This window comes from Podarcis filfolensis, assembly GCF_964270895.1.
Source record: "Podarcis filfolensis genome assembly, chromosome: 14".
In the NCBI taxonomy this organism is placed as follows: Eukaryota; Metazoa; Chordata; class Lepidosauria; order Squamata; family Lacertidae; genus Podarcis; species Podarcis filfolensis.
Window position 1 is genome coordinate 5,161,849 of NC_139616.1, and position 13,024 is coordinate 5,174,872.

At 45.7% G+C, this 13,024-nt stretch overlaps 1 protein-coding gene across 2 annotated transcripts in view; it reads left to right on the forward strand.

The window, feature by feature from the left end:
* MYO1E (myosin IE) overlaps positions 1-13,024 on the forward strand; it is a 105,181-nt gene that overhangs the window by 48,636 nt on the left and 43,521 nt on the right. For both annotated transcript variants that reach the window (XM_083586325.1, XM_083586326.1), the window contains exons 5-10: positions 44-131; positions 3,163-3,252; positions 5,152-5,283; positions 5,905-6,039; positions 8,059-8,191; positions 9,755-9,951. In XM_083586325.1, the coding sequence (XP_083442451.1) occupies positions 44-131; positions 3,163-3,252; positions 5,152-5,283; positions 5,905-6,039; positions 8,059-8,191; positions 9,755-9,951 (775 nt within the window). The remainder of the gene's footprint in view (positions 1-43; positions 132-3,162; positions 3,253-5,151; positions 5,284-5,904; positions 6,040-8,058; positions 8,192-9,754; positions 9,952-13,024) is intronic.

The window sequence follows — 13,024 nt, forward strand, 5'->3', positions numbered from 1 at the left end:
TTGGATGGCTTCAAATGTTTCCTACTTCTGTTTCCCCCCCTAGTGGTGAAAGTGGTGCTGGGAAGACTGTGGCAGCTAAGTACATCATGAGTTACATCTCCAAAATATCAGGAGGAGGTCCAAAAGTGCAGGTAAGTGGATACTGCTGGGAGAATTATTTGTACCATTGACTTGGGGATGTATTTGTACCATTGATTGTCATCAGATGACATTCCCTTTGGACTCCTGTGTAGCTTGTTCATAGGCTCAGTGGGTTAATCAGAGGCTGAAACAAGTTGAAACTTGTTGAAAGGAGCCTTGGGTTAGTTAGGGGCATCTATTCTTGCTTGTTCATCTAATGGTATCATTAATCCTGTCAATATCTTAGTTCTACAGGAACTGGGGGCTAATTCCTTCAGTGCTTCCTGATGCTCTTTTGACATAGACGTGTTCAGCTGTGTCACTGTTGCCTCCCAGTCCTCACCCTCCACTCTGTAATGGATGAAGGCCCCTTCTCCATTGCTAACATACTCCCACTTGCCTTCCATTGGCTCCACCCATTCAAAGCTGCTGTTTCCTGCTTAACTGTTTAGGGAAGCTTTTAATGTTTGATGTATCACAGTATTTTAATATTCTTTTGGAAGCCGCCCAGAGTGGCTGGGGAAGCCCAGCCAGATGGGCGGGGTATAAATAATAAATTATTATTATTATTATTATTATTATTATTATTATTATTATTAACTCATGGAAGCCCCATCCCGCCAGTATGGCTGGCTCAATGGAGCCTCCATGTTTGGGGGCAGTATAGCTCTGTGTTGCAGTGCTAAGAACAAGCAATGGATTTCGAGGATGAGGTTTTTTTAAAAACATTATGTGTCCTTTTCAGTAGAGGGATGTGCTGGAACAGCACCAGTGGACCGCTTCCACTGCCAATCAGTTTGACTTTACCTAAAACATTCAAATGCATTCATGTTTGCCCTTCAAAAAATTATTTGTTCTCATTTCTGCCTCTGTTCCCCCACGCTCCCACTAAAAGAAAGGAAATCCCAGTTTCCACCACTTCTGTTTGATCACAACCAGGCACCCCAGCATAGCAGGATGTGGCAGTCAATGGCAACTAGTCATGATGGCTATATCACCTCCAGCATCAATGGCCGTATGCTTGAGAGGGAGAGTGCTATTGCTGGTGGGCTTCCTAGGGGCATTGCGTTTGGGACTGTAGGAAAAGAATGTTGGGGTTGGTCTGATCCAGCAGGGCTCTTCTTACTTATGGCAGCTCTCCCCTCCCCTCCCTAATTCTTTCTACTTACTGTATCTTGCTCTCCGCTTCCAACGTAAAGAGGCAATGGGTATATACCGTATTTTTCGCTCCATAAGACACACCAGACCATAAGACACGCCTAGTTTTTGGAGGAGGAAAACAAGAAAAAAAGTATTCTGAATCCCAGAAGCCAGAACAGCAAGAGGGATCGCTGCGCAGCGAAAGCAGTGATCCCTCTTGCTGTTCTGGCTTCTGGGATAGCTGCACAGCCTGCATTCGCTCCATAAGATGCACACACATTTCCCCTTACTTTTTAGGAGGGGAAAAGTGAGTCTTATAGAGCAAAAAATACGGTATGTGACGTTTCTAGAACACTGAAATCTGGTGGCCAGCTGCCCACCCTCTAGCCCTCCCATTCTCTATAATCCACACAGGCTCTCCTCTGTAGGAGGAATTGGACAGGGAGTCTCCTGAAATCCTGTTGTGTACCTGTACAGGTACAGCAGTGCCAGTTCTGGAGGCTCAGAGCCTTCTCCGTCCTGAATGCCATCTTAAGTCAGAAAAAGGAACAGCCTGAAAATCAACCACTTTGACCTTGCTGTGTGTGCACTTCCTTTTCAGCCAGAGGTGTAGAGGAGTTGCAGCAACTGAAGGGTAAGGCAGTGAGCTAGCTGTGGCATCTGGCTGACAGGTGTCCATGAGATCACCAGCGGATGGGTAGATGGGCTATTTTAAGAGAACTGGTAGCTGCTTCCTCCTACCAAGCGGCTGCTGTCATTGCCCCTCAACTCCCTGCTGTTTATTTGCTTTACTGTACTCACGTTGATTATGCCCTTCCTGTTTTCTTTCCATGGGAAACAATGATAACTGTCTGCATGGTTTAGTCTCTGTTATTAGTCAAAGAAACAGTGACTGGACGGAAATATGCACTGTGTTGTTTCTGGAATTGGTTTAATTGCGCACTATAAATAGCCTTTTCCGTTATTTTGGGGAAAATTCTACCGTTTTCTGCAAAAGCCAAAATGAAAACTGTACTCTTGCCATAAAACAGGTGATGAAATGGGTACAGTTGTCTTTGATTACTGGATTGGGTGCATGTATCTGTCTGTCTGTGAATATTAAAAGTCCACCTGCAGCCTCGTTGGAGGCCCTGTGCACCCATTTGAGGCTGGTGTCTGAAGGTGGATTTAATACATGAATAAGTTGCCTGAGATGGTCAAGTCACTTGTCCCTCTGCCTCATAACTTTCTCCTCTAAGAATGATCTCTGGTCCAGGCAGAGGCTTTATTCCATCTCTGTTCCACAAGATCCTTCTAATGTTCAGGTGCCTGGGAGCAAACCAGGGGCTTATGCCCTCCATCAGTTTTTCTTATCTTCGAACCTCCTTTTGACCAAGGGAGCAGGATTCGAACCTACAAGCACACCGGAGCTAAAACTTCTGGGAGTGCCAGATCTAGACCATAGCTTTTGTTTACGCTGGATCCCCTTTGCCCAGAGTATGAGTCTAAAGAGCCCTCTTGGATCCCTGGAAGTGGTCTCCTGAGACTGCATGGGGGGGGTCTCCTTTTTGCTTTCCCAGCTCCTGGTGAAATCAGGTCACTCCTTCACAGAATTGAGAGTAATTTGGGGGGCACTGTAGCATCCTGTCCTCTTTCTCCCTGCACCCCACAAATACAACAGGATTCCCTAATAATTGGGGCAGGTGAGTATCCATGGTTCTTTTGCCAAAACAATCCAGAAGAAGACTCTGCAGCTCCCTGTGGGAACCTGTTCCTTGAAGATCATAAGGATTGCCTTGCTGGGACACATGTAAAGGCCCAACTAGCCCTGCACTGTTTAACAAAAACTTTTGGAAGGTTGTTTTTTTAACTAAGGTATTTTTTCTTATATGCAATTAACCCCATTTATTCTTTTGACTCTAGCATGTGAAGGACATAATTCTGCAGTCTAATCCCCTTTTGGAAGCCTTTGGGAATGCCAAAACAGTTCGGAACAACAACTCCAGTAGATTTGTAAGTCCTCCATGGAAACTTGCAAAAGGGCCCCACACTGAGAAAGAGGACACATCGCTTTGCGGGCGGAAAAGGGACATTCTCTCTCTCAGTACTTGGAATGAACTAATTTGGTTTAACTAGTTCAAAGAATTAATTAGAAAATCTCTTAATTGCATCTGAAAGCAGTTCCTATAATTTCCAGGCAAACTGAACATAAGTTCTTTTTGTGCTGGGACTTTGGGGCATTTTTAATTCAGTTCCATTTTAATTTAAATTCCATTGTTTATCTTCCTGTATACATAAGAATGTAAAATGTTGCCATGCTCTGCAGCTGGTGTGAAAGCCTGATAGGAATGCCAGCCCAGTGAGAAATGCCAGCCCAGGCAAGCTGTTTGCCCTCCCTCTCTTAAACTCATCGGCAGTCGGGTTTAACAGAGGGGTGGGGATACGCTTCATACAGCCTGCAGGAGGGAGAAGGGAAAAGTGCTTCTTGACCCCACTGCATTAAGCCTTGCTTCAGGCAGTGTTGGCTAGCTGATGGGAGGATGGGAGCTCGCATCCACCCCATGATATGGGTGTGTGTGTGGTTGGCAAGTGCAGCGAGCAGAGGCAGAGTCCCTAGGGCAGGTGTTGCATTACACTCTGTGTGCACACATTTTGATGTTTTCTTAGTCTTAAATATGTATTTTACTTTAGCAGAGCAGCCTGTACAATTCTGTAGGCTTAAAAAAATGCCCAGGGTCACACAAATGAATTGTGAATTGAACTGCAAATTAATCTTTCATAATCCAAATTCATTTTTGGAGTGGGTGAACTGGAACTGGAGCAGATTCATTTGCAAAATGAACTTCCCAAGCACTGCTTCCTCCTTGTGTGAGTGGGAGGGATATTCAAAGAGAAGAAGGCCTGGAGATTCTGTGCAACCTTTTTTTGGAGGGGATTCCCTTCACTCTCTGTGATTCAGATCAGCTTGCTTTTCTAAACTGCTGACTCAGGACTGCTTTCTCTGTGCTTCACAGCACGTTTAGCCATCTTAAATGTTTAGGAAACCTGGAAACCTGTTTGACCACAGTCAGAAAAGGAGTTTCTTTGGGTTCCTCCAGTTAATGAAATAAGGCAGGAGACTACAAGGGAGAGAGACTTTTTGCTGGTGGCCCAAGTTTCTCCTTAGTGGACTGTACATTGGTTTTAAATCGTTTTAGCTGTTGTGTCTTAGCCTGATCCTAGTTGCTTGTTTCCTACTATTGTGATATATTTTATTTTAGTTTCTGCGCGCTTATTGTGAATTGAGTTGTGTATTTTATTGTTTACGTAAACCACACAGAGAACTTGGTTGGACGGGCGGCATATAGATGAAGTAAATAAATAAGGAGAGAGGGTCTCAAGGGTGTGGAAGAATAAAGGTTTAATGATGCATTTTGAGGGGAATATATATATATTTAGGGGAACTCAACTGTGTCCTCAACTGTGCTGGGTAAGCAGATGAATCCAGTCTCTCCCTCTATCCCTGTTACTTGTGATTTCCCTGTCCACTGTCATGCCACCTTTAATCCAAAACAAACAAACAAACCCCAGTTCTAGTCCCCCCCCTCCATTCTAGCCCAAGACCTCACCTGGAAAGCTCTTGGAAGAATGCATACCATGCATAAAATTATTATCAGTCCTTTTCCCCCCCTAGAAAAATAGGTGCCAGTACTCACCATGAAGTTGTTACAGTAAGTGCCACACTTTTTAACAACAACAAAAGAGGTGCTGGTACTGCGTACCCTTGAATACCCCCTGAAAAAAACCACTGCACTGATTGTTATTATTACGCAACTTAAACCTTGCCTGCAACCAGTTGGCAAGGCCTAGTGTCATTGAGGCTAATGTTTACTTCATCCATTTCCAGCAGTCTGCATCCTTTATGTCTTGCAGGGAAAATATTTTGAAATCCAGTTTAGTCCAGGTGGGGAACCAGATGGAGGCAAAATATCCAACTTCCTTCTGGAGAAGTCACGGGTGGTCATGAGGAATCCTGGGGAAAGGAGCTTCCACATTTTCTATCAGGTTAGCTGCCTTTCCAGGAGGTTTGTGTTAGGCCTTTGGTTTTCTGTTGGAGTTTCTTTTGGGGGGCAGAGATGGGGGCCCTCTTTGGAATGTTGGGCACAATCCATGTCACAAGAATCTACTTTTGAGTAAGCCCCTTTGTAATGAGCAGGAACTACCCCTGTTTGTTTCCATATTTAGGGAACCTTAGGGGCCGGGAACCTTTCTTCAGTCTGAAAGCTGTGTTCTTTAGTGCAGCATCTCCTGGGGCAGTGATGTGGAGCCTCCAGCAGAAGTCCTAATTTGGCTGAAGAGGCCAGTTTCCCCCAAGCCACATCCACCTGCCCTACTGGTGAAAGTAGCCACAGGCAGATAAAGATACGGCTCCCAGCTGAAAGTGGGGTTTGCAGGTGCCCCTGACCAGCCCTGCCCACCTGTAGAAAATGGCTTGCAGGAGTTGGAGGATCCACTTCTCCATCCTCCTTCTAAGGGGCTACATGATTGTGGTGGGTGGGGCCAGAGATAAAGTGGGTGGAGCAATAGATGTGATTCTAACCTTTGTACAATCGGCTTCATTCCAGCCACACAAAGGTCAGAAGCTTCTCTACTGACTGGGACTATTTTCTGTTCTTTATCCTGCAGATGATTGAAGGTGCCTCCACTGAGCAGAAATCCAGCCTCGGCATCACCAGCATGGACTATTACCACTACTTAAGCCTCTCAGGATCCTACAAAGTGGAGGATATTAATGACAAATCTGATTTCCAGGAAACTTTGGTAAATTCTTCACCATCTTACTACCTCTCCCCTCAATAACTTTTCGGTTTAAGTGAAAACAATAACATTTCTGCTTGTACAGCAATTAAAATGCATGTGAGATTGAAAACTATTTTGCACATTTTTTCCATATAAAACCTTAGAGCCCCCAAACAGATTATGGGCTATTGACAAGCAGTAGCTGAAGACCAAGGGGAGTGGGGGTACCAGCATCCTTGGGGAGTTGTGAAGGCTGGAAGAGCCCCATTCCTCATCCATTGGAAACCCTTTTTCAGGCTCTTCAGCCAAGGATAGTAGCAATTTGCTTTTTTATTTAAAAAACAGGGGAAAGAGGTGTGCATTCCTTTATTATGTGCAGTGGTCTGTTTGACTCTCACTGTTTCTTCATGTGAAGAAGGCACCAGAATCTCCCCTGTGGGTTGCCCATGGCAGGCAAAGATTGGTAATGGCAGAGAAACCGCAATTTCAAGGAAGGTGGTTTTGGGGGGTCTTCCCATTGACTGGATACACACTGAGGAACTCCCCCTGAAGCACAGCCCCAAAATTATCTGACATATGGCACACAAAAGGAATATGCCACTGGCAGGAAATTGCAATATAAACCTGGTTTTAACTATAACAAAACAGACAAGCTTTTGCCAAGAGGCAGTAAAAAATATTGGCCTGTAAAGTTTACAGTTAGTGGAACTCTTGAGTAGGGGAGGCAGGACAGCGGATTTATTATTCCAGTTTCAAGGGCGATTCAGAATTGACTCAGATGCAAGGAAAAGCGCACAAGTGAGCTGTGGTTTACCTTTCTCCATTTTAGGTATTATAGGGGGAGGAGGGATGGGGGCATGGATTTTGGCTTGCTGCGAGATCCCTGAGCCCCAAATGACTTCCAAAGTTTATGGATCTTGCAAGAGGCAAATTCAGCAGATTCTGCTTTATAAGAGATGTATGAGTTGATGTTTGTACTGTGCCGTGCATGTACATTTTGACACTTGAGACATACAATTTTAGGACCCACCTTATTTCTGTGATTGTAAGTTGTTTCAAACTGTTTTTATTACTGTGTTTTAATGCTGTAGCTTGCCTTGGTATCTTAGAGTGATACTGCCCTTCATCTGCGGATTTCAGGGTAGTTTACAACATGAAAATACAGTATAAAAATACAAATACATGATAAAAACAAGAACAAAACAAAGCTATAGCCCCCCCTCGCCCTCCCTCAACCGCCCTCCCCCCTCCCACAAACACATTTAAAGGGGGCATAGGATGCTAATTCTCATCCTAGGCTTTTCTAGCTGAATCCTGCTCCCCTTCCTACCCCATTCTCTGGACTGCCATTGCTCCTACAAATTTCTGTGCTGTTTGCAAAGCCTGCACTGTTTCCTCCTCCTGGTAGTCTACGTGGACAGATGTGCATTGTTGCACTATGACAGCCTTTGCTAATAATAATAGTAATTGATAATACATTATGCTTTCTAGTGGCCAAGGTTATTTTGGCAAACAAAGCAGGTCTCTCCTCCAAGGGGCTTATAAGAGCCCAAGAGGCAGTGGCAGCTGTAGAGGTGAGAAAGCAAAAACAGAAGGGTTCTTCCTTTGTCCTATCCCACTCTAGAAGAGAGGGCTGTTGGGAGAGCCTTGCCAGGGGCCCTTCTAGACCAAGGGTAGCAAATCGTCATTACATGTGAACTTGGGCTGTGTTTCAATTGGGATAGGAGACTGAGGATTTAACATGAAAGGTTTATGGGAAAGGTGAGTTCTGAGGAGAGATTTGAAGGCTAAAAGAGTGGTACCATTCCATTAGTTGCTATAGCATGGTGGTTAATAGAAGACAGTTCAAATGTCACCTCTTCATCAGCCTCTGCTAGGATAATGATACCAGGCTACCTCACAGGGCTGTTGCAAGGATTGCTGCAAGATAACATTTTGAATGCTATAAAAGTGATGCAGAAATACTACTAGAATTTTGCACAAAAGGCATTTGATTATTAAGGTGGGCTTTTAATTCATCCACTGCTTTAATTTTTGCAGCATGCCATGAATGTGATTGGGATCTTTGCTGAGGAGCAGGCTTTGGTGCTGCAGATCGTGGCTGGAGTCCTTCACCTGGGCAACATCAGCTTCAAAGAAGTCGGCAACTATGCAGCTGTGGAGAGCGAGGAGTGTAGGTGGTCCCTGTGGATTCCCAGAGCATTGAGATTTGAATGTGAGGCAGAGATGGCAAGGGGGGAAAGCTAGTTGGGTCAGGGCACGCTCAGGTGCTTTGATATAAGGGTCATGGTGGCACATCCCATTTCACTGCTTGAGGCAAAGTGAGAAGTGCCGCCCTGTCTCTACAGTGCCCCATTGCCCTGCCAAAGCATCCCTTACCTAGGTCACATGGCACTGCTGAAAAGTAATGATTGTGACAGCTGGTTGCAGCAAGATCTCACGAGATTTTGCTGATACTGGGGCCACTTCTCCACCACCAGTGGAAGCAGAGGTGCAGGCAGGGTCCCATGGGGGGGTGCCGCCCAAGGCGGCTGCTTCACCCCACCTTGTGGGTGGGGTGGCCCTGGGAAGGATGGACCCAGGAGACATGATGGCCTTTTAATTTGGGGAAATAAATTAAGGTGTCTTTATTTAGGGATGATTTAGGGATTAATGAATGGGGGAATTGGATTGATGTGGAACAGGATCTGTTGGAAATTAATGGGGGTATATGAATAGAAGGTGTGGTGCAAATTAATTGAAGGAATTATTTCGGGCAATCTGGATAGGAAATTAGTTCCCCTGCTGCCTGTGACTCTAAATTTGCATCTGTACATATAAACTAGCATTTGCAAATCTGTGCCTGTTTTCCTTTTCCAGATCTAGTGTGTAGGCTGTGGTCTAGAGGTGCCTCCATGTTCACAGGAGACTAATGAACACTTAGTGATTTTCCCATTCTCCTACCCTGACCCCCAAAGCATTGTGCCCAGAATAAGTTCAAAGCCTGATGCATGGGCTGCAAATACTGGAGAGTTTTCATATGCAAGCCTCAATGATGGTCCTGGGGTTTGGATTTGAGAGCGTCCTTGGGCAAAGTGTTGTCAGTGGACCCCCTCCTTTGTGCCACAACAGTTTGCTTGCCTCTCCCTCTGGGCCCTATCCATACCGTCTCCCAGAGGGAAAGGACTGCTTCTGGCCTTGCGTTGGCTTGCTCCCTTCGACAGGCCAGGTGAATTTCCAGGAACACTTAAGAATAAGGGAAAGTAAAGCCAGGAGGCTGCAGGGGTTCAGCTGTGGGCCCCCAACAATGCTACTAGCTGATGCCTGCCCTGCCCAGTGAAACAGCTCCACTCTTGTGCAGCACCCTATCTTTTCCCATGCGGCTTGTGTAGGAAGATTCCCACCTCTTTTGTTAAACCATGTACGAAGGTTTTGCAAGAGGATTCTCCACCTTGCCTGATGAGCCACTGCCACCATCTCTATTCTTTCTTGGGAAACCTGATAAGAACAAGCTCACTAGTTCAGGAATAGAAGAGGAGCAGAGACCCTGCAAGAATGTAAAGCCTATTTTCTCAGCAGAAGGCTCTCCAAAATTTTAGAGAATCGGTTGATAAGCATGTTTTACTACTACACCTCTGTGGGCTGCTTTGTTGGATGCAGCATCACTTATTTTGATTCTGCTTTGGGGTTGCCGTCAGCTTGGCTAACCTTGCTGTCATTGTAAGTGTTCTATTTATGTGTTTGTTATTTCTTGCAGTCTTGGCGTTCCCGGCTTTCCTCCTGGGAATTAACCAGGGCCGACTCAAGGAGAAGCTGACCAGCAGGCAAATGGACAGCAAGTGGGGGGGCAAATCGGAATCCATCAACGTGACCCTCAATGTAGAGCAAGCCTGCTACACCAGGGATGCCTTAGCCAAAGCCCTTCATGCCAGAGTGTTTGATTACTTGGTGGATGTAGGTGTGACAATTCAAGTTTTTTTGGGAGGGCGGGGTTGTTGTTTTTGGTTTTGGTACCATACTCAGGTGGTTGACTTGAATCAAAAATTTTGTTCTTTATCATAAACATAGGCACCAACTCATGGGGGGCCGGTGTCTTCAGCCCCCTCAATAATTGTTGGCAGGGGGCTGAGCTCCCCCAATGTTGCGCGGGCATAGGAGGCCAAGTGTGGAGCCATGCGCAGCACAGCATCAGTGGCCAGCTCCTGAGCATCAGAGAGGAGCTGCCAGCAATTGAGGCTGCGATGTGCTGGGTTCTGGGCTCCTAGCCTCCTCCTGATGCAACACATGCATGACGTAAGAGGAGCGCTGTCACAGAGCCGACAGGCAGAGCAGGTCATTCACAGGTCAGAGAGAAATGAGGCGAACTTGCAGTTAGTTTCTTTATTAAGGAAATTAAAAAATACAGTGAAGCTCATAAAGGCAAAATCCTCTAATGAAGCAGTTGTGTGAACTGGCATGAAGCCCCTGCTTTGCTCTCTAGCCTTCTGAGTCAGGGCTCCTCCTTCTGTGGTCCAGAAGTCTCTCTCTCTCTGCCTGCCTGGCTTGTTGCTCAGCAACATGGAGTACTCTAGGAGTAAGGGGTTGGAGAGCCACTAACAGAGAAGCTGTCAGGATGGATCACCCTTTGATCACCTCTGTCAAAGTCTGCATCCAAACTGGAAGCCTCATCCCCTTGCCCTGTGCTGGGCCACCTGCCTCTTTGGCCTCTTCATTATCCCTCAAGCTTCCTGCTTCTAGTACCTCTCGGCTTGTCCCCTCCTCTGAGGTGTGACAGGTACCCCCCCCACCAGGATCCAGGATCTTATTCATCATCTTCTGTGCCTTCCTCAGGGGACGGGGAGTTCTTTTGGTGTGTGACTTCTACCAGTCTTCCTCATCAAGCCAGTCCCTGACACACACGTGTGATGTCGCACATTGGGCCCCCTCAGTCTTGGGCCCAAGTCAGTGCCTCTGATCCTAAGGACTAATCCTTTGTTGCCAAACTCCCCCAAATCTGAAAATACTGTTCAGGACTGCAGCCTGTTCCACATACTACTAGAAGTGGCTAACCTGTGGTCTTCCAGATGTTGTTGGACTCCAACGCCTTCCTGAAAATTAAAAAAATATTTTAAGATCTTGGCAGCTCCTGTCAGCCCCAGCCAGCATGGCTGATGATCAGCAGTGATGGGGCCACAGTCCATATTGAAGGCCACAGGTTAGCTGCTCGTCATGAACACACACAGATTCTTGAAAAAACAAAACAAAAAAGTTTGCCTCATAGAATAATAGAATCATAGAGTTGGAAGGGACTAAGGGTCATCTAGTCCAACCCCCTACAATGCAGGAATCTCAACTAAAGCATCCATGACAGATGGCCATCCAACCTCTGCTTAAAAACCTCCAAGGAAGGAGAGTCCACAACCTCCCGAGGGAGATCATTCCACTGCCAAACAGCTCTTACTGTCAGAAAGTTTTTCCGAATGTTTAGTCTAAATCGCCTTTCTTGTAACTTGAAGCCATTGGTTCGAGTCCTACTCTCCAGAGCAGGAGAAAACAAGCATGCACCCTCTTCCACGTGACAGCCCTTAAGATATTTGAAGATGGTTATCATATCTCCTCTCAGTCTCCTCTATTCCAGACTAAACATACCCAGCTCCTTCAAGTGCTCCTCATAAGGCTTTGTTTCCAGAACTTGATCATCCTGGTTGCCCTCTTGTGCACACTTTCCAGCTTGTCAATATCCTTCTTAAACTGTGGTGCCCAGAACTGGACGCAGTAGTCCAGGTGTGCATCTTATATTTGTGCATCTGTTTCTTCCTGCCTAAGGGCAGAACCTTACAGTTGTCCCTATTGGAATTAATTTTGTTAGTTTGGGCCTAACTCCAGTCTGTTAAAGTCATCCCCTCAATTCCTTCATCCATTTATAAAGATGTTGAACAGCAGGCCCAGAACAGAGCCCTGCGGCACCCCACTTACCACTTTTTTCCAGGATGACGATGAACCATTAATGATAACTCTTTGGGTTTGGTCAATCAACCAGCTACAAATTCAACTAGCAGTTACCTTGTTCAGCCCACATTTTTCCAGCTTCCTTGCAAAAATATCATGGGGGGCTTTGTCAAAAGCCTTACAGAAATAAAGATACACTATGTCCACAGCATCCCCCCGACCTGGAAAGCTTGTAATTCAGTCAAAAAAAGAAATCAGCTTCGTCTGACATGACTTGTTTTTGAGAAACCCATCTTAGTAATCACAGTGCCCACAGACCAACTTTTGAATTGTCTGTTATGGCTCACCAGTTGGTAGTTACCTGGGTCTTCCTTTCCCCCCTTTTTGAATATGGGGACATTTGCCTGTCTCCAGTCTGTAGGGACCTCACCTGTTCTCCATGAATTCTCAAAGATCATAGATAGGATCTATGAAATTACACCTGCAAGCTCCTTTAGTACACTTGGATGCAGTTTGTCAGGCCCTGGAGATTTTAATTCATTTAAAGCAGCTAGATGTTTCCTTGCTACCTCTTTTCCTAACTTGGGCTGCAAGATCCCAAGCTCCCTCCTTACATCATTTATTCTGTTATCACCAGGTTGGGCATCACTTTCCTTTGGGATGAAGACAGAGGCAAAGTAGGCGTTGAGTAGTTCTGCCTTCTCTCTATCACCCAATAGCATTTCTCTGTCTTCTGCATGCAGAGAACCTCCCACTTGCTTGTTCTTCCTCTTACGTCGGACATAGCCAAAGAAACATCATCATCATTATTATTATTATTAACCTCTCTTGCAAGGCTGAGCTCATTCTGAAACAGAAGTGGGGAACATTTTTCAGTCCAAGGACCACATTTCCATTTGGGTAGCTTTCCAGATGCCACACGTTAGTAAGGGGGGAGGGCAGAGGCAACTGGGCAAAGCAGCAGATGTGATTCTTTTCTTTGTACACTTGACTACATTCCAGCCACATAAAAGCCAAAGGTTTACACAGGCAACACATGTAAACACCTCCATCCAGGCAAGCAGCAGGCATTACCCCAAATCAAAGACACATTTCAGCC